The 23,302-nt window shown below is 50.1% G+C and overlaps 1 protein-coding gene across 2 annotated transcripts in view; it reads right to left on the bottom strand.

Moving 5' to 3' along the window:
* The window catches only part of TDG (thymine DNA glycosylase), an 81,177-nt gene extending 59,106 nt beyond the window's left edge, over positions 1–22,071 (bottom strand). Inside the window, exon 1 of one of the 2 annotated variants that reach the window (XM_075344726.1) lies at positions 21,975–22,071. Coding sequence is in view for 1 of the 2 variants with exons in the window: in XM_075344725.1 (XP_075200840.1) it covers positions 21,636–21,658 (23 nt within the window). In the remaining variant the exon portion in view is untranslated. Of the gene's footprint in view, positions 1–21,635; positions 21,775–21,974 lie in introns of those variants that run through there. The other variant, XM_075344725.1, reaches the window with a different exon arrangement.
* Between the last annotated feature and the right edge of the window lie 1,231 nt (positions 22,072–23,302).

Genomic DNA, 23,302 nt, shown 5'->3' with positions numbered 1-23,302 from the left:
ATAGATAAATCCACGGGTTTACAAGAGTACAGACACTCCCCATGTTATCCTATGGGATTTGGGGAGTGCCGTGTCAATGCTGCGGTATGTGCGGCTGTGGAATATGCTGCGGATTTCCCGCAGCCGCACGTAACCTCATGTCGATTATTCATGGGGAATGATCTGCGGAATTCCTGCCTTTCCACTATGGAGATAGAGGGTGGGAAATCCGCACTGTTTCCGCAGGTTTACCACAACAATTCCACAGAAATACCACAGCAATGGATGGCTGCAGATTCCGGGGAGCTGCTGCGTGAATCTGCGGAAATACCTGCAGAAAAATCCGCAGGTACGATCTCCCGTGGGCACATGGCCTAATGGTAATGGTCTTTAAAATCATCAGTATAGGAAGCATAATTCATAAGTCATATAGCAGGCCCATAATGAATTGCAGGACTCACACAGACATGTTTGGAGCGTAATGCTCTTATTCACCAAGTCTAAGAGCGTTACGCTCGAAACGCGTCTGGTGTGAGTCCTGCAATTCATTATGGGCCTGCTATATGACGTGTGAATTATGCTTCATGTACTGATGAACATTACCATTACAGGCTGGATTTTATTATAAATAAAAGCCTGGAAGCTGAATCATTTCCTTTCTTCCTCTGTGCATGGCGCTGAAGCAGCAGTGGGATCCCTTGCTTCCAACCGCCGACAACTTGAGCGGTCTCCGGGATGAGCTGTACTTTTTACTTTATTCATTAGTGAGCACTACCATGCACGGGTGCTCAGTTCTCGTTAAGACCATTTGGATGCTCGGATGGGAGCCACTCGTGTACGGAGTATAATAGAAGTCAACGTAGAACTCTAGCATTTATTTGGAAGATTTTCTGAAATAATGCTCAAGTCCCCATCGACTTCCATTATACGCGGTACACGAGTTGAGCCTGTCCGAGCATCAACAGCTATTAACGAGTACCACACATGGTAGTGCTCGCTCAGCACTAATACTATGCTATTGCAATGGCTCTTCACATCCGCTACCATCAGTCTAGAATGACTGAGGAGACAGAGTAACGAAGGGAATTTTGTTTACTTACCGTAAATTCCTTTTCTTCTAGCTCCAATTGGGAGACCCAGACAATTGGGTGTATAGCTATTGCCTCTGGAGGCCACACAAAGTATTACACTTAAAAGTGTAAGGCCCCTCCCCTTCTGGCTATACACCCCCAGTGGGATCACTGGCTCACCAGTTTTAGTGCCAAAGCAAGAAGGAGGAAAGCCAATAACTGGTTTAAAGACCAATTCAATCCGAGGAAACCTCGGAGAACTGAACCATACCACATGAACAACATGTGTACCCGAAAAAACAGAAAAACCCCGAGAAAACAGGGCGGGTGCTGGGTCTCCCAATTGGAGCTAGAAGAAAAGGAATTTACGGTAAGTAAACAAAATTCCCTTCTTCTTTGTCGCTCCATTGGGAGACCCAGACAATTGGGATGTCCAAAAGCAATCCCTGGGTGGGTAAAAGAATACCTCATGATAGGGCCGTCAAACGGCCCTCTCCTACAGGTGGCCAACCGCCGCCTGAATGACTTATCTACCTAGGCTGGCGTCTGCCGAAGCGTAGGTATGCATCTGATAATGCTTGGTAAAAGTAAGTAGACTCGACCAGGTGGGTGCCTGACACACCTGCTGAGCCGTAGCCTGGTGCCGTAATGCCCAGGATGCACCCACGGCTCTGGTAGAATGGGCCTTCGGCCTTGAGAGAACCAGAAGCCCAGTAGAACTGTAGGTTTCAAGAATTGGTTCCTCGAGCCCCCGAGCAAGGGTGGATCTGGAAGCTTGCGACTGTTTACGCCGACCAGCGACAAGGACAAAGAGTGCATCCGGGTGGCGCAGGAGCGCCATGCGGGAAGTAGAACCTGAGTGCTCTCACCAGAACCAACAGATGCAAATCTTTCTGAAATTGATGGACTGGACGAGGACACAAAGAAGGTGAGGTGATATCCTGATTGATATGAAAATGGGATACCACCTTAGGGAGAAATTCCGGAACCGGACGCAGAACTACCCTGTCCTGGTGAAGGACCAGGAAGGGAGTTTGTATGAGAGCGTTGCTAGCTCGGAAACTCTCCTAAGAGACGAGACCGTTACTAGAAGGCCACTTCCCGTGAAAAACGGGAAGGGAGACATCCTTCAAAGGCTCGAAAGGCGGCATCTGGAGAGCAATTAGAACCTTGTTCAGATCTCAGGGCTCTAACGGCCGCTTGTACGGAGTGCTGAGAAGACAAACTCCCCGTAGGAACGTGCGTACCTGAGGAAGTCGTCGTTTCTGAAAAAATACAGATAGCGCTGAGACTTGTCCCTAAAGGGAACTGAGCGACAACCCATTTTCCTACCTAGATTGCAGGAAGGAAGGAAACATAGACGATGCAACCGGCCAGGGAGAAACACCCTGCGCCGAGCACCGAGATAAGAACATCTTCCACGTCCTGTGGTCAATCTTGGCGGACGTTGGTATGCTAGCCTGTCTCATGGTGGCAACCACGTCCTGAGGTAATCCTGACGACACTAGGTTCCAGGACTCAATGCCACACCATCCGGTTGAGGGCCGTAGAATTCAAATGGAAGAATGGCCCTTGAGACAGCCAGTCTGATTGGTCTGGTAGTGCCCCCGGTTAGCCTACCGTGAGGCACCACAGAACCGAGTACCACAACATCCTCGGCCAATTTGTAGCGACGAGGATGGCGCGGCCGCAGTCGGTCTTGATCTAGCGCAGTACTCTGGGCAACAATGCCAGAGGTGGAACCTAAGGTAGCTGGAACTGCGACCAATGCTGAACTAAGGCGTTTGCCGCCAGAGCTCGATGATTGTGAAACCGTGCCATGAAGCTGGCACATTGTTGTTGTGCCGTGACGCCATTAGATCGACGTCCGGCCTCTGTCAGCGGCGCCAGATCTCCTGAAACCCGTCCGGGTGAGGAGACCATACTCTTTCGGCCACACCTCAGCGACTTAGGAAGTCAGCTTCCTAGTTTCCACACTTGGGATGTGAATTGTGGATATGGTGGATGCCGTGTCTTCCACCCACATCAGAACCTGCCGGACTTCCTGGAAGGCTTGCCGGTTGCGCGTTCTTCCTTGGTGGTTGATGTATGCCACCGCTGTGGAGCTGTCCGACTGAAGTCGGATATGCTTGCTTTCCAGCCGCTGTTGGAAGGATTGTAGGGCAAGATACACTGCTCTGTGTTCAAGAACATTGATCTGAAGAGTGGACTCTTGCTGAGTCCACGTACCCTGAGCGCTGTAGTGGAGAAAAACTGCTCCCCACCCTGATAGACTCGCGTCTGTCGTAACTATCGCCCAGGACGGGGATAGGAAGGACCTTCTTTTTGACCAAGAGGTGAGAAGAAGCCACCACCGTAGAGATTCCTTGGCCGCCTGAGAAAGAACGACGACTCTGTTGAGGGACGTCGACTCCTCGTCCCATTGGCGGAGAATGTCCCATTGTAGTGGACGCAGTAAAACTGCGCGAAAGGAACTGCCTCCATTGCTACCATCTTACGTAGGAAGTGCATGAGGCGTCTCAATGTGTGCGACTGGTTCTTAAAGAAGAGCTTGCAGCCCGTAGTGAATGCTGTTTGTCTAGCGGCAGCTTCACTATCGCTGAGAGAGTAAGAAACTCTATGCCTAGATATGTTATCGATAGGGTCGGGGTCGGATCTGACTTTAAAAAGTTGATGATCCACCCAAAACTCTAGAGAGTCTCCAGCGCAACGTTCGGGCAGAGTTGGCATGTTTCCTAAGAGAGTGCCTTGACAAGTAGATCGTCTAAATACGGGACCACAGAGTGACCCTGAGAGTGCAGGACTGTGACTACTGCTGCCCTGACCTTGGCGAAGACCAGTTGGACTGTCGCTAGCCGGAAGGTAGAGCTACGAACAGAGGGTGTTCGTCTCCTATAACGAAGCGTAGAAACGCTAGTGCTCTGGATCAATCGGCACGTGTGGATAAGCATCCTTGATGCCTAATGATGCTAGGAAATATCCTTGGGACCTTGAGGCGATGACATGGCGGAGGGATTCCATCCGGAACCGCCTGGTGTCCACGAGCTTGCTGAGCATTTTTAGATCCAGAACGGGACGGAACGGCCCGTTGTTATAGGTACCGCAAAGAATTTGGGGTAAAAACCGTGACCTTGTTCCTGAAGAGGAACGGGGGTCATCACTCTTTCTGCCTATAGAGTGCACCCTGTTTGCAGAAGAGCAGCGGCCCGGCCGGGAGGTGGAGAAATTCTGAAGAATCGAGTTGGAGGACGAGAAGTGAGCTCTATCCTGTACCCGTGAGACAGAATGTCTCACACTCAATGGTCATTGACCTATGGCAGCTAAATATCGCCAAGGCGGGAGAGCCTGCTACCGACCGAGGCCGCAAGTCATGAGGAAGCCGCCTTGGAAGCGGGTTTTCAGACTGTCGTTTTTTTGGGCGAGACTGAGCCCGCTAAGAATCTTAGCTCCTCTGATCCTTTTGAGTCCACATTGGACGAGGAAAAATGGGACCTGCCCGAGCCTCGAAAAGGCCGAAAACCCTGACTGCCTCTTGCTCTGTTGGGGTTTGTTGTGTCCGGGCTGAGGAAAGGATGAATCCTTACCCCTGGACTGTTTGATGGTTACATCCAACGCTCACCAAACAGTCGGTCAGCAGAAAAAGGCAACTGGTTAGGCAACCTTTTTTGGAAGCAGAATCTGCCTTCCATTCACTTAACGAGCAGACCAGGCTCTGCTTAAAAACACGGAGTAGCGGAGGCTACCGCCGCACGGTTCGCAGAGTCCAGGACAACCTGAATCGCGTAAGAAACAAATGCAGACATTTGAGAGGTTAAGGATGCCACCTGCGGCACAGATGTACGTGTAACCGTGTCAATCTGTGTAAGACAAGCTGAAATAGCTTGGAGTGCCCCAAGGGAGAGAATGCCGGAGCCAACGGTGCGCCGACAGCCTCATAGATGGCTTTCGACCAGAGATCCATCTGTCTGTCAGTGGCATCTTTGAGTTTGCAGTTCCATCTCCCACTGCAACTATGGATCTAGCTACAAGCCTGGAGATTGGAGGATGCCGCTCGGGACATTGGGTCCAGTCCTTGACCAAGTCAGGGGACAGGGATAACGTGTATCCTAAGCCGTTTGGAGAAGCGCATATCTGGATAAGCGTGGTGTTCCTGGACTGCCTCTCTGAAGGCAGAGTGGTCCAGAAAAATACGTGAAGCTGACTCCTCCACTGGAGGAGCTGTGAGAAATAACCCACATTCTATAGATGGACGCTATAAGATTATTTACTATGGCGTCACAATCAGGTGTATCCAGATTGAGAGCGGTCTCAGGATCAGAATCCTGAGCCGCTACTTCCGCCTCATTACACAGCGAGTCCTTCTGTTAGGACCCTGATGAAACCGAGGCCGCTCATAGCGAGCCCACTTAGGCTGTCTGGGACTGACGTCCGTGCAGAGCCGTGACTCTGGGATGCGTGTGACATTCCCGGAGCTGTTAGTTATTCACACTGAGGGGGGCCATGGATCAATGATTCAACAGTGCCCATATTGTGAGAGACATGTCCGGACTGCTAGGCTTCTAGTATCATAGCCATAGTCTCAGAAAAACTGTCAGTAAATACTGCAGACACCGTCCTCATCCCCTGGCCATTAGTGCATACAATGGGAGTCTATGTACCTGCCGGCCGTATAGCCGTACATGCTGTACCAGCTGTATAGAAAAACATGTGGTTCTGCACCTTTGTTTTACACAGAGAATATGCTGATAACTCCTCCGCATAATCCAGGAGGGTATATACAACGTGCGACCAAACAGTGCAATGTATATAGTACAAGCATATCTATAAGTGCACTTCTGCACTAGTGGGGTTAGCACCACAGGTGCTGCTTAACGCCTGTTACAGCGATTGTGTGACTATCAGAATGCCAGGGTCTTCCACACTTGTCTCTGTATCGTACAGAAACTGACACTAATGGCTGCCGGTGTCCTTGTAGAGAAGGAAGCCGTGGGCGTGCCTGAGAAAGTGCGGGAATCCGGATTCACAGTGCACACAGTGAGAGGGGTGGAGTATGCAAAACATACTCCAGCTCTCAGCTCTGCTCTATGCAGCGTCACGCCCCTACCCTGACTGTCAGGGCTGTGGGCGGTAACGAAGGGAGACTAGGCCCAGAAGCCGGGGACTCGAGTTAACAGCGCGGCCGCCGTAAAAGCGCGGGCCGCGCTGAAGTCCCCGGCGCACCACAAGTGCCAGCCGCGCCGCAGTTCCAGCGGCCGGCGCGACCGATTCATAGAAGTGGCCAGCGTCCCGCCCCTCTCCTGACTGGCAGGTCTGGGGGCGGGAACGAACGGAAGCAGGCCGCAAAAGCCGGGGACTCTAGTTATCAGCGCGGCCGCCGTAAAAGCGCGGGCCGCGCTGAAGTCCCCGGCGCACCACAAGTGCCAGCCGCGCCGCTGCCAGCGGCCGGCGCGACCGATTCCTGGAAGTGGCCAGCGTCCCGCCCCTCTCCTGACTGGCAGGTCTGGGGGCGGGAACGAACGGAAGCAGGCCGCAAAAGCCGGGGACTCTAGTTATCAGCGCGGCCGCCGTAAAAGCGCAGGCCGCGCTGAAGTCCCCGGCGCACTACAAGTGCCAGCCGCGCCGCAGTCCCAGCGGCCGGCGCGACCAATTCCCATAAGTGAGCCTGCTTCAGCGAAGCTGAATGAGGCCATGGCACAGGCGCCGCAGCGCTGATGTCCCCCGGCGCACTACAACACCCAGCATGCTGCGGTGTGAGCGCCAAATGCACGGGGACACAGAGTACCTTGAGGAAGCAGGGCCATGTCCCTGATGTACTCCGCTCCATCCAGCATCTTCTCCAGGGGCTGTAGATGGAGCACGGTCTCAGTGCCTGGAGACCGGTAAATCCCACTTCACCCAGAGCCCTGTAAAAAGGGATGGGGAAGGAATCAGCATGTGGGCTCCTGCCGCCGTACCCGCAATGGGTACCTCAACCTTACAAACACCTCCGACATACAGTGGGGTGAGAAGGGAGCATGCTGGGGACACTATATGTGTCCTCTTTTCTTCCATCCGACATAGTCAGCAGCTGCTGCTGACTAAAAAGTGGAGCTATGCGTGGATGTGTTGCCTCCTTCGCACAAAGCACAAAACTGGTGAGCCAGTGATCCCACTGGGGGTGTATAGCCAGAAGGGGAGGGGCCTTACACTTTTAAGTGTAATACTTTGTGTGGCCTCCAGAGGCAATAGCTATACACCCAATTGTCTGGGTCTCCCAATGGAGCGACAAAGAAATATAGTGTTGGTCATACCTGCAGGTGTGTGGGCATGCAATATCAGAGGCACTGCTATTGCAGAAGTGAGCAATGCCAGATAGATACTCCTGAAGCCCCCAACATAAATGTGCACACTTCATGCAATCATATGAAAGTGTGCCAAATTTTCATCCATATGTGTTCTGTACTTGTCTTGTGCCATCCGTCTGTCTATGTTTGACATTGTCATACAACCACAATTAAAGAAAAAGTAAAAAGGCCAATATACTGTCCTCTGTAATCATTAAAATGCATATTACAACCCCTTCTCACCACAGCCACTCTTTTTACAATTTCATTTTTTTCCTCTCTTCACCTTCAGAGCCATAGCTTTGTTACTTTCCCATTGTCATAGTCATGTCAGGGGTTTTTTTTGTGTTTTTTTTTATTGTGGGACAAGTTGTATCTTGGAACGACAACATTCATTGTACTATGCAATGTAGTGGAAAAATGGGAGAACAACATTTTTATAGTAGAAATAACCTGCCAACATGGTTTTCCTGGTCAACAGCGTTTTTTTCTTTTATTCTAAGTGGGGGGAAAAAAAAAATTTGTTTGTGTCCCTATTTTCCAAAACATGTACCGTATTTTTCGGACAATAAGACGCACCGGACCATAACACGGACCCTGGTTTTAGAGAAGGAAAATAAAATGTTTTATTTTATTTTAGTTTTGCTACTAGGCCGCAATGAAGCCGGGGACTAAATTTAAGACCGCGGCCGACAAGCAGGCGCGGTCGGCGCGGAAGTCCGCCGGTCTTCACAAATCAGCAGCTGCTGCAGCGTCCGGGAAGAAGGCGCTCCATGCACAGCCCCCATGGGGACACAGAGTACCTTAGAGATGCAGGGCCTGGTCCCTGAGGATGAATAGACTCCTGTCCGGCAGATTCCCACAGGGGCTGCGGAGGGAGCACGGTCCCAAGTAACTGGATGACCGGTCAGGATCCCACTTCTCCCAGAGCCGCTAAGGGATGGTGAAGGAAAAACGGCATGAGGCTCCGGCCTTTGTACCCGCAATGGGTACCACAACCTTAACATCACCGCCGACGTAGTGGGGTGAGAAGGGAACATGCCGGGGGCCCCGTGGGGGCCCACTTTTCTTCCAACCGATATAACTAATATGAGAATGCATGAGTGGATGTGTGCCTCCTTCCACACAAAGCATAAAACTGAGGAGCCCGTGATGCACGGGAGGGTGTATAGGCAGAGGGGAGGGGTTACACTTTTAAAGTGTAATACTTTGTGTGGCCTCCGGAGGCAGAAGCTATACACCCAATTGTCTGGGTCTCCCAATGGAGCGACAAAGAAATAAAATTTTTAGCAAAAAATATGTCCATGACACACTGTTCTGGGGCGAGGATCTCCTGCTGACAATTATGGGGGTAATGTCCCCAAATTCTCTGCTAAGGTACCCCATCCTGGTAATGATCCTCCTGCCTTGTGTATATATTTATGTCCCTCATCCTGGTATAGCCCCATCTTGCTATATACTGCCATCCTGGTATGTGCTCCCATCCTGCTATATACCTCATCCTGGTAGATGGCCGCATCATGCTATATACCCCATCCTGGCATATGGCCGCATCCTGCTATATACCCCCATCCTGGTATGTGCTCCCATCCTGCTACATACCCCATCCTGCTCATATGCCATCATCCTGCTCATATGCCCCCCATCCTGCTATATGTCCTGCATCCTGTGGCACACAAAAATAATAAACGTTTATACTCACCTTTCCTTCCTCCACGCAGCATCGCTCCTCCTCCCGTCTGTGCCGGCAGTGCTGTGTGGAGCCGGCCACGATCCCTGCAGCATCGTGATATCCTCCTGTCTGTGCCGGCACGGCTGTGTGGACACGTGCGCACGGCGATGACGTCATGATGGGCGTGCATATATAATGAGAGGGCCCACGTGGTCATGACAGGCGCTGCTGCAGCCTGCTCATGTCCCCGATGACCCGCTCCACCGCAGCACCCTCATTACCCGCAGCCCTACATTGAGACCATAAGACGCACCCCCCCACTTTCCCCCAACATTTGGGGGGAAAAAAGTGCGTCTTATAGTCTGAAAAATACGGTACCTTTTTTTGTAGGAAAGATGGAATATGACGGCTTGTTTGTTGAGCTGATGTAGACATCGCTATACATTTGGGAAACATGGGATGTTTAATTGCTCTTTATTCCATTTTTGGAGTAAAGTATAAACACTGAAAAATGGCAGTGTTGGAGTTTTGATTTTCTTCTGATTTTTGGCATTTACCTTTTTAGATTAGACTTTTACGGATGTGGTGATACAGAACATTGGCGTTTTGTTTTTTTAAAGGGCAGTGATTCAAATATACATTTTTCATGATTGTTAAAATAATTTTTTGCTCACCATAGGAGACCTGAACCTGTGATCGTTTGTGCAATATACCACGATACTACAGTAATTCAGTATATTGAGAAAATTACAGTCTCCAATGAAACCCAGCGCCGGGCCACCAAGACATCCCACTGGCAAGCAGCGATCACATTGCAATAGATTTGGGGTGATGGGTGCCTGAAAGGATGTCTGGGCAGGCACGTGCTCCTAAAATACCAATAAGGTATTCACACTTGCGATTAACTCGCATGAGTGCAATGCGAGAAAATCTTGCATTGCATTCGGACCCATGTTAATCAATGAGGCAGCTCCAATCTGCTATTTTTTTTTCTCAGTCCAAATCAGACTGAGAAAAAAAATTGCAGCATGCTGCGTTTTGGTGAGTTTCTCGCACGAGTCTCTTCATTGCAAGTCTATGGGTGCGTGAAAAAAAAAGGATGTCACATGGACGGCACATACACCATCCTAGTAACATGCGTTTTTCTCAATACATTTCATGCATGTAGCAGAGAACAATGTAAATGCTCCTGTACATAAGAGTACATGAATAGCAGCTGCTGAGGGTAAAAACTGATTGCACACTGACAGCACACTGATGAAAAGTGAACTAATCGTCCGACTTTCTACCATGAGACTCGGACCGATTTTACACGCACAAGTGTGATTCCAGCCTAAGAAAAAGAGAAAAAAGTCTGGCTCAACCACCAATCAGGAGGTGCTCAAAAGTCAATAACTAAGTCCAGCAATAACATGAGACTCTGGTACTCAGGATATGGAAGAAAAAAACGCTATTTTTAATAGAAAATTTGAAAATTGCTTCTTTTATAATGCTTTAAAAGGGAACCTGTCAGGTCCAATATGCAGCCAGAACCACAAGCAGTACATATTGCTAATCCCTGCCTAACTGTCTCTGTGTACACTAGCATAGATAAAGAGATCTTTACAAAAAATATTTGTAAAGATCTTATATCTTATGCTAATGAGGCCAGCGACTAGTCCCCTGGGCGTTAGGTCCCCTGGCTAGTCGGCCCCATTAGCATGTTAGTACATCCCTGTGGGTGTGCCATCATGCTAATGAATATGCAGCGTCACACGATGATCTCACTCACCTCTCCGCTGCCATTGCCGCCCGACCATGGATTTCGGCTCAGTGCGCATGACCCCGGAAGTTCGGTCATGCGCACTATGAAGCCGGGTGTATGCACACTGGCTTCAAACTGAAGTAGTGTGCATGACCGAAACTGCGAGATCATGCGCAATGAGCAGAAATCCAGTGTCGGGCGCCAATGGCAGCAGAGAGGTGAGTGAGATCATCCTACGACGCTGCGCATTCATTAGTATGTTAGCACGTCCACAGGGGTGTACCAGCATGCTAATGGAGCCTACTAGCAAGGGGAACTAATACCCAGCAGACTAGTCCCTTGCTCATTAGCATACAATAAAAGATCTTTAGAAATACTTTTTGTAAAGATCCGTTTATCTAAGCTAGGTGTCTACAGGGACGTTAGGCAGGGATTAGCAATTTGCACCCATTACTGCTCTGGGTGCATATTGGACCTGACAGGTTCCCTTTAATGTGTTCAAAAGACAACAAAAATAGATATAGTCTGTGAGGTAAATCCAGAGATGACGAATTATGATCCAGTCACTCCTGACAGGACATCCCCCCTCCCTTCTTTTGACACATCACCGGAATCCTTTGATGACTAGAGTCAAGAGAAAAGTGTCACATCTCAGTCACACAGCAAAGGCAATCTCCTGTGATATAGAGATTAGATGAGCTGTGAACAATGGACATAGGATGACCCCCTGCGGTCACCCTGTAACAGGGGTTTGTATCTCATTACCAGGCTTTGGAAGCCACCAGACAGAAAGACTCCGGTAAAATATGGTTAATATCTCGCAAGCCGTACGTCTGATAAATATGGCAACCATAAAGATGGTGTCTCTGCATGCGGACGATGCTGGCACACCTTTTTTATGGGAGGGGGACCTTGGGAAGTACCCCAGGCGTGATATTGGCCAGTGGGGAACTAGCAGACAAGCCATGAGTCCTCTCGTTCTGCAGCTAAATTCATAACTGTCACAATGAGAGCATTGGCGTCCGCTTACGACGTTCCCAGGCAAAGTTATGGCCAATATCCCCTTTTTGGATATTTTCCTGATTCTAGCCAGGGGTGGACCAGTGCTCCCTCTGAGGTCACTAAGGTAGAAGGGGACAGGAATTAAGCCAGGATTGATAACCATAGTTCGGACATTTTAGCTTGTTCTTTGCTCGGGGGCCTGGTCGGGAAAGACCTGTGAGGGAGTTCCGGAAACCTGGGCTAACAGCACCCCCCTGTGGCCAGACGCACAAGATAACTGCTTGAATTGTATGCCTGCTTGTAACCCATATCTTGCTTGTAACTGTACTCTGACATAACTGTATATTCTGTAGATCCCCTATTGTATATATTGTAGTTTCTAGTGTGGCTTAGGCCGATTAAATTATATAATTAATCTTGGGCTGTTCTGTTATCTCGATCTTGAATCCCACGTCCGTGTGTTCGGCTAATAGTTACCGTAAATCGGTTGGTGGCAGCGAGTTTGTGCCAAGGATCATTGTGGGGCAGCCGGTGAGATTTGGGAAGGATTATATATATTCCGTCCGCGGAGGTCGGGGGAATATATACCCTACTCTCACCGGGAGCCCTTCAAGTATCGGGACAGTAGAATAGTGGCCTCCTTGCTTATTGTCGGGCAATTCCATAATTGGCCGGACTATAAGAGGGGCGCTAGAGAGCGCGACACGTGCTCTGTCTGTCGGTCGGGAGGTATAAAAGGAGGGGTGTGACGCCCGCTTGTTACCCCCCGGCTGTTCATGACATATTGGTGGCAGCGGTGGGATTTCTGAGTGACTCCCCCGGCTGTTCATGACATAGTCCATCCAACGTTTCGGCCTGAATATAAACTTTATCAAAAATTAAAGAGAGTACAGTATTACCATGAGGGACATAAATTTCTGCAATCGCCTCTAATGTAAATGGAATATTCTAAATTCTTATGAAGGCTTTAGTGTTGTTGGTCCTATGTGGTGTATCACACAAAGGATGCCAGTGTCACAGTTCCCAAAGGGGTTGTTGCTCTGTCACCAACAGAGGCATCAATATCTTGTAAGTATGGGTGATACCAGGAATTTGTATCGCTCCTAAACAGAGGTTGTAACTTCATGCTCCAAAGATCTTTGTTATTCCCTTGCTGGTGATCGGCTATAGACTTAAGAAAAAAAAGGAGGGGGGACTAAAGTGAATCCATACAGATCAAGAAATAGTTAATTGGTGGTCAGGAGTACTGGCTAGAAGCCTTGGGGGAAACCTTAAGTAGATCTGTATTGGTGGCGCAGATGGACGTTGTAGAATGTATGGTGACTGAAAAATGGCAGTGTTGGCGTTTTGATTTTCTTCTGATTTATGGCATTTACCTTTTTACATTAGACCTTTACGGATGTGGTGATACAGAACGTTGGCCTTTTGTTTTTTAAAGAGTAATTCAAATTTTACTTTTTCATGATCATTAAAATCTTCTTTTGCTCACCATAGGAGACCTGAACCTATGATCTACTGTGTGCTACCATGACAACCGGCCTGTGAGTAAAGTTATAGCGCGATCGCTATAATAATGGCGCTGTTACATACTGACAGCACCATTTAAGGGGTTAAAAGGCACGGGCGGAACGCGATTCCGCTTGTGCCTGGTAAGCACACGTCAGCTGTACAAATCAGCTGAGATGTGCGCTGATCTCCCCCGGCTGCAGCTGTGGGAGATTAACACTATCACCACTAGGACTTAACTTTACTGCCCGCGTTCGTTAAGGGGTTAAGGCTATGTGCCCACTTGGTTTTTTTTTATTCATTTTTCCTTGCTTCTTTAAATCAATAAAAGCAAGAAAAATGCATCCCGGCAAAGTCTATGAGAATCTTGACTTGCTGTGCACATGCTGCTTTTTTCCTTGCACATTTTGTTGCTGAAAAAGCAATGTCAATTGTTTCTGCGTTTATATAATCCACTGTAGAACTTTATTACAGCAGTGGACTATATTGCAGCACTATGCCTCCCACGCCGCGCATACAGCCATGGTGACGACCCAGGGTTACCATGGCAGTGATTGGGTCCCTGTGATCGCATTACAGGGACACGATCACCAGGGAGAGATGATTACACTCCCTACCTTCTGAATGCTCTGATCGCAGTATTTAGGGGTTTAAACTGCTGGGAGCGGCACGGGCACCGCTCCGGACAGTGACAACCAGGTCTCAGCTGTAACATCAGCCGGAGACCCAGAGGCGATTGCGGGGGTACAGCGCCTGAACCTCCACGATCAACATAACTTAAAAAAGAAGGGAATTTTGTTACTTACCGTAAATTCCTTTTCTTCTAGCTCTTATTGGGAGACCCAGACGATTGGGGTATAGCTACTGCCCTCTGGAGGCCACACAAAGCACTACATTAAAAGTGCAAGGCCCCTCCCCCTCTGGCTATACCCCCCCCGTGGTATCACGGGTTCTCCAGTTTTAGTGCCAAAGCAAGAAGGAGGAAGCCAATAACTGGTTTAAACAAATTAACTCCGAATAACATCGGAGAACTGAAAAACCGTTCAACATGAACAACATGTGTACCCGCAAACAACAAAAAAACATCCCGAAGGACAACAGGGCGGGTGCTGGGTCTCCCAATAAGAGCTAGAAGAAAAGGAATTTACGGTAAGTAACAAAATTCCCTTCTTCTTCAGCGCTCTATTGGGAGACCCAGACGATTGGGACGTCCAAAAGCTGTCCCTGGGTGGGTAAATAAATACCTCATGTTAGAGCTGCAAAACAGCCCTCCCCTACGGGGGTGTCACTGCCGCCTGCAGGACTCTTCTACCTAAGCTGGCATCCGCCGAAGCATAGGTATGCACCTGATAATGCTTGGTGAAAGTGTGCAGACTGGACCAGGTAGCTGCCTGGCACACCTGTTGAGCCGAAGCCTGGTGACGTAATGCCCAGGACGCACCCACGGCTCTGGTGGAGTGGGCTTTTAGCCCTGAAGGAACCGGAAGCCCCGCAGAACGGTAGGCCTCTAGAATTGGTTCTTTGATCCATCGAGCCAGGGTGGCTTTAGAAGCCTGCAACCCCTTGCGCGGACCAGCGACAAGGACGAAAAGTGCATCGGCACGGCGTATGGGCGCCGTGCGGGAAATGTAGATTCTGAGTGCTCTCACCAGATCTAGCAAACGTAAGGCCTTTTCATACCGGTGAACCGGATGAGGGCAAAAAGAAGGCAAGGAAATATCCTGATTAAGATGAAAAGAGGATACGACCTTAGGAAGAAACTCCGGAATGGGGCGCAGCACAACCTTGTCCTGGTGGAACACCAGGAAGGGAGCCTTAGATGACAGAGCTGCCAGCTCAGACACTCGCCGAAGCGATGTGATCGCAACAAGAAACGCCACTTTCTGCGACAGCCGAGAAAAGGGAACTTCCTTCAGAGGCTCGAAGGGCGGCTTCTGGAGAGCAACTAGTACCCTGTTCAGATCCCATGGATCTAACGGTCGCTTGTACGGGGGCACAATATGACAGACCCCCTGCAGGAACGTGCGCACCTTAGGAAGACGTGCTAGACGCTTCTGAAAAAACACGGATAGTGCCGAAACTTGCCCTTTAAGGGAGCTGAGCGACAAGCCCTTTTCTAACCCCGATTGCAGGAAGGAAAGAAACTTGGGCAATGCAAATGGCCAGGGAGACACTCCCTGAGCAGAACACCAGGACAAGAAAATCTTCCACGTTCTGTGGTAGATCTTAGCCGAATTCGACTTTCTAGCTTGTCTCATTGTGGCAACGACTCCCTGAGATAATCCAGCAGATGCTAGGATCCAGGACTCAATGGCCACACAGTCAGGTTCAGGGCCGCAGAATTCTGATGGAAAAACGGCCCTTGGGACAGTAAGTCTGGTCGGTCTGGCAGTGACCACGGTCGACCGATCGTGAGATGCCACAGATCCGGATACCACGACCTCCTCGGCCAGTCTGGAGCGACGAGTATGACGCGGCTGCACTCGGATCTGATCTTGCGTAGCACTCTGGGCAAGAGCGCCAGAGGCGGAAACACGTATGGGAGCTGAAACTGCGACCAATCTTGAACCAAGGCGTCTGCCGCCAGAGCTCTTTGATCGCGCGACCTCGCCCTGAATGCCGGGACCTTGTTGTTGTGCCGGGATGCCATTAGGTCGACGTCCGGCACTCCCCAGCGGCGACAGATCTCCTGAAACACGTCCGGGTGAAGGGACCATTCCCCTGCGTCCATGCCCTGGCGACTGAGGAAGTCTGCTTCCCAGTTTTCTACGCCTGGGATGTGCACCGCGGATATGGTGGATGCTCTGTCCTCCACCCACATTAGAATGCGCCGGACTTCTTGGAAGGCTTGCCGACTGCGCGTCCCTCCTTGGTGGTTGATGTATGCCACCGCTGTGGAGTTGTCCGATTGGATTCGGATCTGCTTTCCTTCCAGCCACTGTTGGAAGGCCAGTAGAGCAAGATACACTGCTCTGATCTCCAGAACATTGATCTGAAGGGTGGACTCCTGCGGAGTCCACGTCCCCTGAGCCCTGTGGTGGAGAAATACTGCTCCCCACCCTGACAGACTCGCATCTGTCGTGACTACTGCCCAGGATGGGGGCAGGAAGGATCTTCCCTGAGACAATGAGGTGGGAAGGAGCCACCATTGTAGAGAGTCTTTGGCCGTCTGGGAAAGCGAGACTTTCCTGTCCAGGGACGTTGACTTCCCGTCCCATTGGCGGAGAATGTCCCATTGAAGTGGGCGCAGATGAAACTGCGCAAAGGGAACTGCTTCCATGGCTGCCACCATCTTCCCTAGGAAATGCATGAGGCGCCGCAAGGGATGCAACTGGCCCTGCAGAAGAGATTGCACCCCTGTCTGTAGTGACCGCTGCTTGTCCAGCGGAAGCTTCACTATCGCTGCTAGAGTATGAAACTCCATGCCAAGATACGTTAGTGACTGAGTCGGTGATAGGATCGACTTTGGAAAGTTGATGATCCATCCGAAAGACTGTAGAGTCTCCAGCGTAGCATTCAGGCTGTGCTGACATGCCTCCTGAGAGGGAGCTTTGACCAATAAGTCGTCTAGGTAAGGGATCACCGAGTGTCCCTGAGAGTGCAAGACTGCTACCACCGCCGCCATGACCTTGGTGAAGACCCGTGGGGCTGTCGCCAGACCAAATGGAAGAGCTACGAACTGAAAATGGTCGTCTCCTATCACAAAACGTAGAAAACGTTGATGTTCTGTAGCAATTGGCACGTGGAGATAAGCATCTTTGATGTCTATTGAGGCAAGGAAGTCTCCTCTGGACATTGAGGCAATGACAGAGCGGAGGGTTTCCATCCGGAACCTCCTGGCGTGCACATGTTTGTTGAGCCGTTTTAGGTCCAGAACAGGACGGAACGAGCCGTCCTTTTTTGGAACCACAAATAGATTGGAGTAAAACCCTTGCCCTTGTTCCTGAGGAGGGACTGGGATAACCACTCCTTCCGCTTTTAGGGAATCCACCGCCTGCAGCAGAGCATCTGCTCGGTCTGGACGTGGGGAGGTTCTGAAGAACCGAGCTGGAGGACGAGAATTGAACTCGATTCTGTACCCGCGAGACAAAATGTCCGTCACCCACCGGTCTTTGACCTGTGACATCCAAATGCCGGAAAAGCGGGAGAGCCTGCCCCCGACCGGCGATGCGGAGGGGGGGGGCTGGAAGTCATGAGGTAGCCGCTTTGGAAGCGGTACCTCCATTTGCTTTCTTGGGGCGTGTGTGAGTCCGCCACGAATCTGAGTTTCTTTGCGTCCTCTGAGTCCCTTTGGACGAGGTAAATGGTGTCTTGCCCGAACCTCGAAAGGACTGAAACCTCTGCTGCCACTTTTTCTGCTGAGGTTTGGATGTTCTGGGTTGTGGTAAAGAGGAGTCTTTACCCTTGGACTGCTTAATGATGTCAGCCAATGGCTCGCCAAACAGTCTATCTCTAGACAAAGGCAAACTGGTTAAACATTTTTTGGAACCAGCATCTGCTTTCCAGTCCTTTAACCACAAGGCTCTGCGCAAAACTACCGAATTGGCGGACGCCATTGAGGTGCGACTGGTAGATTCTAGGACCGCATTGATAGCGTAAGACGCAAACGCCGACATCTGCGTGGTAAGGTGCGCCACTTGCGGCACTGCTGGATGCATGATAGCATCCACTTTTGCTAAGCCAGCTGAAATAGCCTGGAGTGCCCATACGGCTGCGAATGCCGGAGCAAACGACGCGCCGATAGCTTCATAGACAGATTTTAGCCAAAGGTCCATCTGTCTGTCATTGGCATCTTTAAGTGAAGCGCCATCCTCCACTGCAACTATGGATCTAGCTGCAAGTTTGGAAATCGGGGGGTCTACCTTTGGACACTGTGTCCAGCGCTTGACCACCTCAGGGGGGAAAGGGAAACGCGTATCTTTAGATCGTTTAGAGAAACGCCTTTCTGGGTGAGCGTCGTGCTTCTGGATTGATTCTCTGAAGTCAGAGTGATCTAACAAAGCACTCAATTTACGCTTGGGATAAAGGAAACGAAACTTTTCCTGCTCCGCAGCCGCCTCTTCTGCTGAAGGGGCTGGGGGAGAAATATCCAACAGCCTATTGATGGCTGAGATAAGGTCGTTTACCATGGCATCCCCATCCGGGGTATCCAGGTTGAGAGGGGTTCCAGGAGTGGATTCCTGATCACTCTCATCAGACACATCACAGGGAGACTGATTGCGCTGAGACCCTGAGCAGTGTGAAGACGTCGAGGGTCTTTCCCAGCGAGCTCGCTTAGGGTGGCTGGGGCCATCATCTGAGTCATAATCCTCGGCCTGTGAAGCCGGGGACCCCCCTGTGGGCTGGATACATTCCAAGTAAGGGGGACCTGAGGACAGAGGCCTCGCCGTGCCCAGAGACTGAGCCCCATGCATAGATTGCAAGGTTTCAAGGATTTTTGCCATAGATACAGACATATTATCTGCAAAAACTGCAAAGTCCGTCCCTGTCACCGGGGCAGAACTTACAAGCGTCTCAGCCTGGGTCACTACCTCTCCTGACTCCGGCTGGCGAAGCAGCACCGGGTCGGAGCATTGCACACAATGGGGGTCATCGGAGCCTGCTGGTAGATTAGCCCCACATGCAGCACACGCAGTATACACAGCCCTTTTTGCCTTGGCCGCCTTGCGTTTTGAGGATGACATGTTGCTGCTTCCACAGAGCGATCTGGGATATGCAGCCAGAAGCGCACCTCACAGTGCAAGAAATACAATATCTATATATCTGTACCCAGTACACTGATACACAGTGAGGCACTAGAGGGACCAGCACAGAAAAATCGCTTACCGCCCGCTTAAAAAGCGGGTGTGTGGTCGCCAGATAGCCCCTAGTCCAGGTCTCCCAGAGCCTTGCGTCCTTCCTCCAGCCAGGCATGCATGTAATGGCTGCCGGCGTCTCGAGAGAGGAAGGGGGGCGGGCCCTGGGCGTTCCTGGCCAAGAGCGGGAAGCCTGCTTCCCTCTGTGCCAAGTGAGAGGGCTGGAGCATGTAAATCAGGCTCCAGCCCTCGTCGCTGCTAGCGAACAGCGTCTCTCCCCTACCCTGAATGACAGGGTGGGGGCGGGAACGAAACGGAGCTGCCGGCGTCCTAGGCCCAAAAAGCCGGGGACTAAATTTATAACCGCCGCCGCCGTAAAAGCGCGGACGGCGGATCCCCGGCGCACCACAAGTCACAGCAGCGCCGCCCGGTCCAGAGGGGGTCGGCGCTGCGTTCCCAAACACAAACAATCCCCCAGTAATCTGTAGGGACACCAACTCCACGTTGCGGTCCCCGGCGCACTACAACACCCAGCCAGCCCGGAGTGTGTCTGTGCCTGCCGGGGACACAGAGTACCTGTATGATGCAGGGCCTGTCCCTGATCGTACTCCTGCTCCGTCTCCATCAGGTTCTAATGGGTCTGTGGATGGAGCCCGGCATCAGAGCTGAGAGGCCGGCAGGATCCCACTTCCACAGAGCCCTACAAGGGGATGTGGAAGGAAAACAGCATGTCAGGCTCCAGCCCTGTACCAGCAATAGGTACCTCAACCTTACAACACCATCCAGGGGTGAGAAGGGAGCATGCTGGGGACACTATATGTGTCCTCTTTTCTTCCATCCGAAACAGTCAGCAGCTACTGCTGACTAAAATCTGTGGAGCTATGCATGGAATGTCTGACCTCCTTCGCACACAAAGCTAAAACTGGAGAACCCGTGATACCACGGGGGGGGTATAGCCAGAGGGGGAGGGGCCTTGCACTTTTAATGTAGTGCTTTGTGTGGCCTCCAGAGGGCAGTAGCTATACCCCAATCGTCTGGGTCTCCCAATAGAGCGCTGAAGAAAAAACAAACAAACATGCAAACACAATAAAAAAAAAGTGCATTTTTTTCTGCTGCATTTTTCCTGCCAAAACATGTCTTTTGCATGCAGAAAGGAAGCACGCAAAAGCAACGTGGGCACACAGCCTTTGACTACATTCCCACGATGACCTCTTCATTTTCTTACATGCAGTTTTGTCAGTCATGTGACTATTACGTGTGTTTTTGTTACGTTTCCACTGCAGAAATGCACTAAAACAACATGGACATTTTTTACCTGTAGATTTTTCTCATAAACACAAGTCTATCGGAAAAAAATTTGCACATAAATCCCAGAGTACCCGCCAGAGAAATTAAAGGGAACCTGTCACCAGATTTGGGGCCTATAAGCTGCAGCAACCACCAGTGGGCTCTTATATACAGGATTCTAACATGCTGTATATAAGAGCTCAGGCCGCTGTGTAGAACATAAATATCACTTTATAATACTCACCTAAATGGTCACTGCGGTGGAGTTGGGCCATATGGGCGTCTCCGTTGTCCGGCGCCCCCTCTTTCGGGCATCTTCATCCTCCTTCTGATGTCTGTGTGCATGACGCGTCCTACGTCATATACACTCGCCAATCCTGCACACGCACACTACAATACTTTGATCTGCCCTGCTCAGGACCTCAATGGCGGCGAGTGTGTATGACGTAGGACGCGTCATGCATTGCGGCTACAGAAGAAGGAGGACAAAGATGGCCGAAAGAGGAGATGCCCATATGGCCCAACTCCACAGCGCGACTGTTCGGTAAGTATTATAAAGTGTTTTTACATTCTACACAGCAGCCTGGGCTCTTATATACAGCATGTTAGAATGCTGTATATAAGAGCCCACTGGTGGTGGTGGCCGCAGGTTATAAAGCAAAAAACTAGTGACAGGTTCCCTTTAATAGGTTGTCGATTTCACAATGCAGGTCAGTTTATGCAGTGTAAAATAGAAGCCCAGTGGCCAGATATCTATACATCCCATCCACTTTGCTGGAAATGTAAGACACTGAGTTTTCAAAGAATACACAGCTTCATACCTCCTTCTGGAAAGCGTAGCCTTTAGGCTATGTTCACACACTGCATTTTTTTCTGCAGTAAAAAAGCTGTGTCTTTGGTGTGTCATTTGTCTACTGCACATGTTCAAATAAAGTTAGTTTCATTCACAAAAAGCAGCAAAAATTGCAGGTTATTTCCTGACAAAAGATGGGGTTTGGCGGGGGAAAGGCTAGCTACTCCTCTGGGGTGACTGCCATCCTTACCACCTGACCCCATAGTATCGGTGTAATAATTACACAGTGTATAGCTACACATGATGTAACAGCTGTATGCACGGTCCCTATCCACAGGCGGAGGACACTGATGCTTCTTCCCTCCATTCTACACAATGGCAGACAGACAGGCGCATGCGCGCTGGGGAACTAGTAGGCCGCTGCGGAGACCCTTTTGCCCTAAACACAAGCAGCCAGCGCTCACCTGCCGGGGTCCTGCGCCTCCATGACTGAGCTCTGTGCTGATCGTTATCTAAAGCCTCCGTGCTCACAAACCGGCAATTCTGCACACAGCTGCTCCGGGACCACCGAGCTCTCCTCACTAACTAGCTGGGCACACGTCACCGCCGGGGCTAACCAACCGACAGGGTCCTGGCTGACACGTGACTGTGCCCAGGAAGGGGGGCACGGAGGGGGATGGGATGTGTGGAGATTGCGGCTAGACGTAAACTGCGCTTTACGGCAATGTCAGACGCTGGATACCGGCAGGACCGTGTGTGTACACGGTGTACTGCAGAGGACACTGTTATGAGGGGACGCTTACCGGCAGTGTTCCCGGGGAGCTGGTCGGTGTGGGCTGTGCAATGTGTCACTCCAGGCAGGAAGTACTACAGAGTGTCAGTGCTGCCATATGGCTGCGGCTGATTCACCTCACACAGTGGCTACACCCACCCGGGGTTACCCGGAGATAGCACAGGTCCTTCACTTCAGGCATTCCCCACCTACACAGTCCCTATGGATGGATTAACACAGTCCCTATGGATGGATTATCACCCACAATGTCAGCCAGGCGGGCAACCCAGCCAGTCCCCCAGGAGGAAGCTGCTTCATGAGACCCCAGCATGTCTATCCTCCACTGTTATATATATATATATATATATATATATATATATATATATATATATATATATATATATATATATATATATAATAAAAAAAAACCCATATATTATTAAAAAAAAACACAACAGTGGAGGATAGACATGCTGGGGTCTCATGAAGCAGCTTCCTCCTGGGGGACTGGCTGGGTTGCCCGCCTGGCTGACATTGTGGGTCATAATCCATCCATAGGGACTGTGTAGGTGGACTGTATAGGTGTATATATAGCTACACATATGCTTCCTGTGAAGTGTGTGTGTGTGTGTGTATATATATATATATATATATATATATATATATATATACGCGTATGCATATATGTATATATATGTGTAGGTGGACCGTATAGGTATATATATTATATTATATATATATATTGTATATATATATTATATATGTATATATATATAATGCTTCACAGGAACTAAAGCAATGTGGAAGGAAAAAATGAAAATGTTACTTTATCCCCAAATTTTTCATATTCACAAGGATAACAGGAGAAACTACACAATACAATTTGTTGTGCAATTTCTCCTGAGTACGCGGATACCCCATATGTGGTGGAAATTAACTGTTCGGGTGCACAGCAGGGCCCAAAAGGGAAGGAGCGCCATTTGACTTTCTGAACACAAAAGTGTCTGGAATCATTAGCGGACGCCATGTTGTGTTTGGAGAGCATCTGGTGTCCCTAAACAGTGGAGCTCCCCCACAAGTGACCCCATTTTGGAAACCAGACCCCTAAAGTAATTTATCTAGATGTGTGGTGAGCACCTTGAACCCCCAGATGCTTCAGAGAATTTTATACAACGTTGAGCCGTAAAAATTAAAATGTATTTTAACAAAAAAAATGTTTCTTTAACCCCTTCACGACCATGGACGGAAAGATCCGTCCTTGTGCCCTGGGCCTTAACGACCAAGGACGGATCTTTCCGTCATGGCGGAATCGCGGCACCGGAGCCTCCGGTGACTGCAATATGTTAACAAAAACCGCAG

Source organism: Anomaloglossus baeobatrachus, chromosome 4, assembly GCF_048569485.1.
Source record: "Anomaloglossus baeobatrachus isolate aAnoBae1 chromosome 4, aAnoBae1.hap1, whole genome shotgun sequence".
Taxonomy (NCBI): Eukaryota; Metazoa; Chordata; class Amphibia; order Anura; family Aromobatidae; genus Anomaloglossus; species Anomaloglossus baeobatrachus.
The sequence above is the reverse complement of the archived record's forward strand: the minus strand, read 5'-3'. Positions and strand labels throughout refer to the sequence as shown.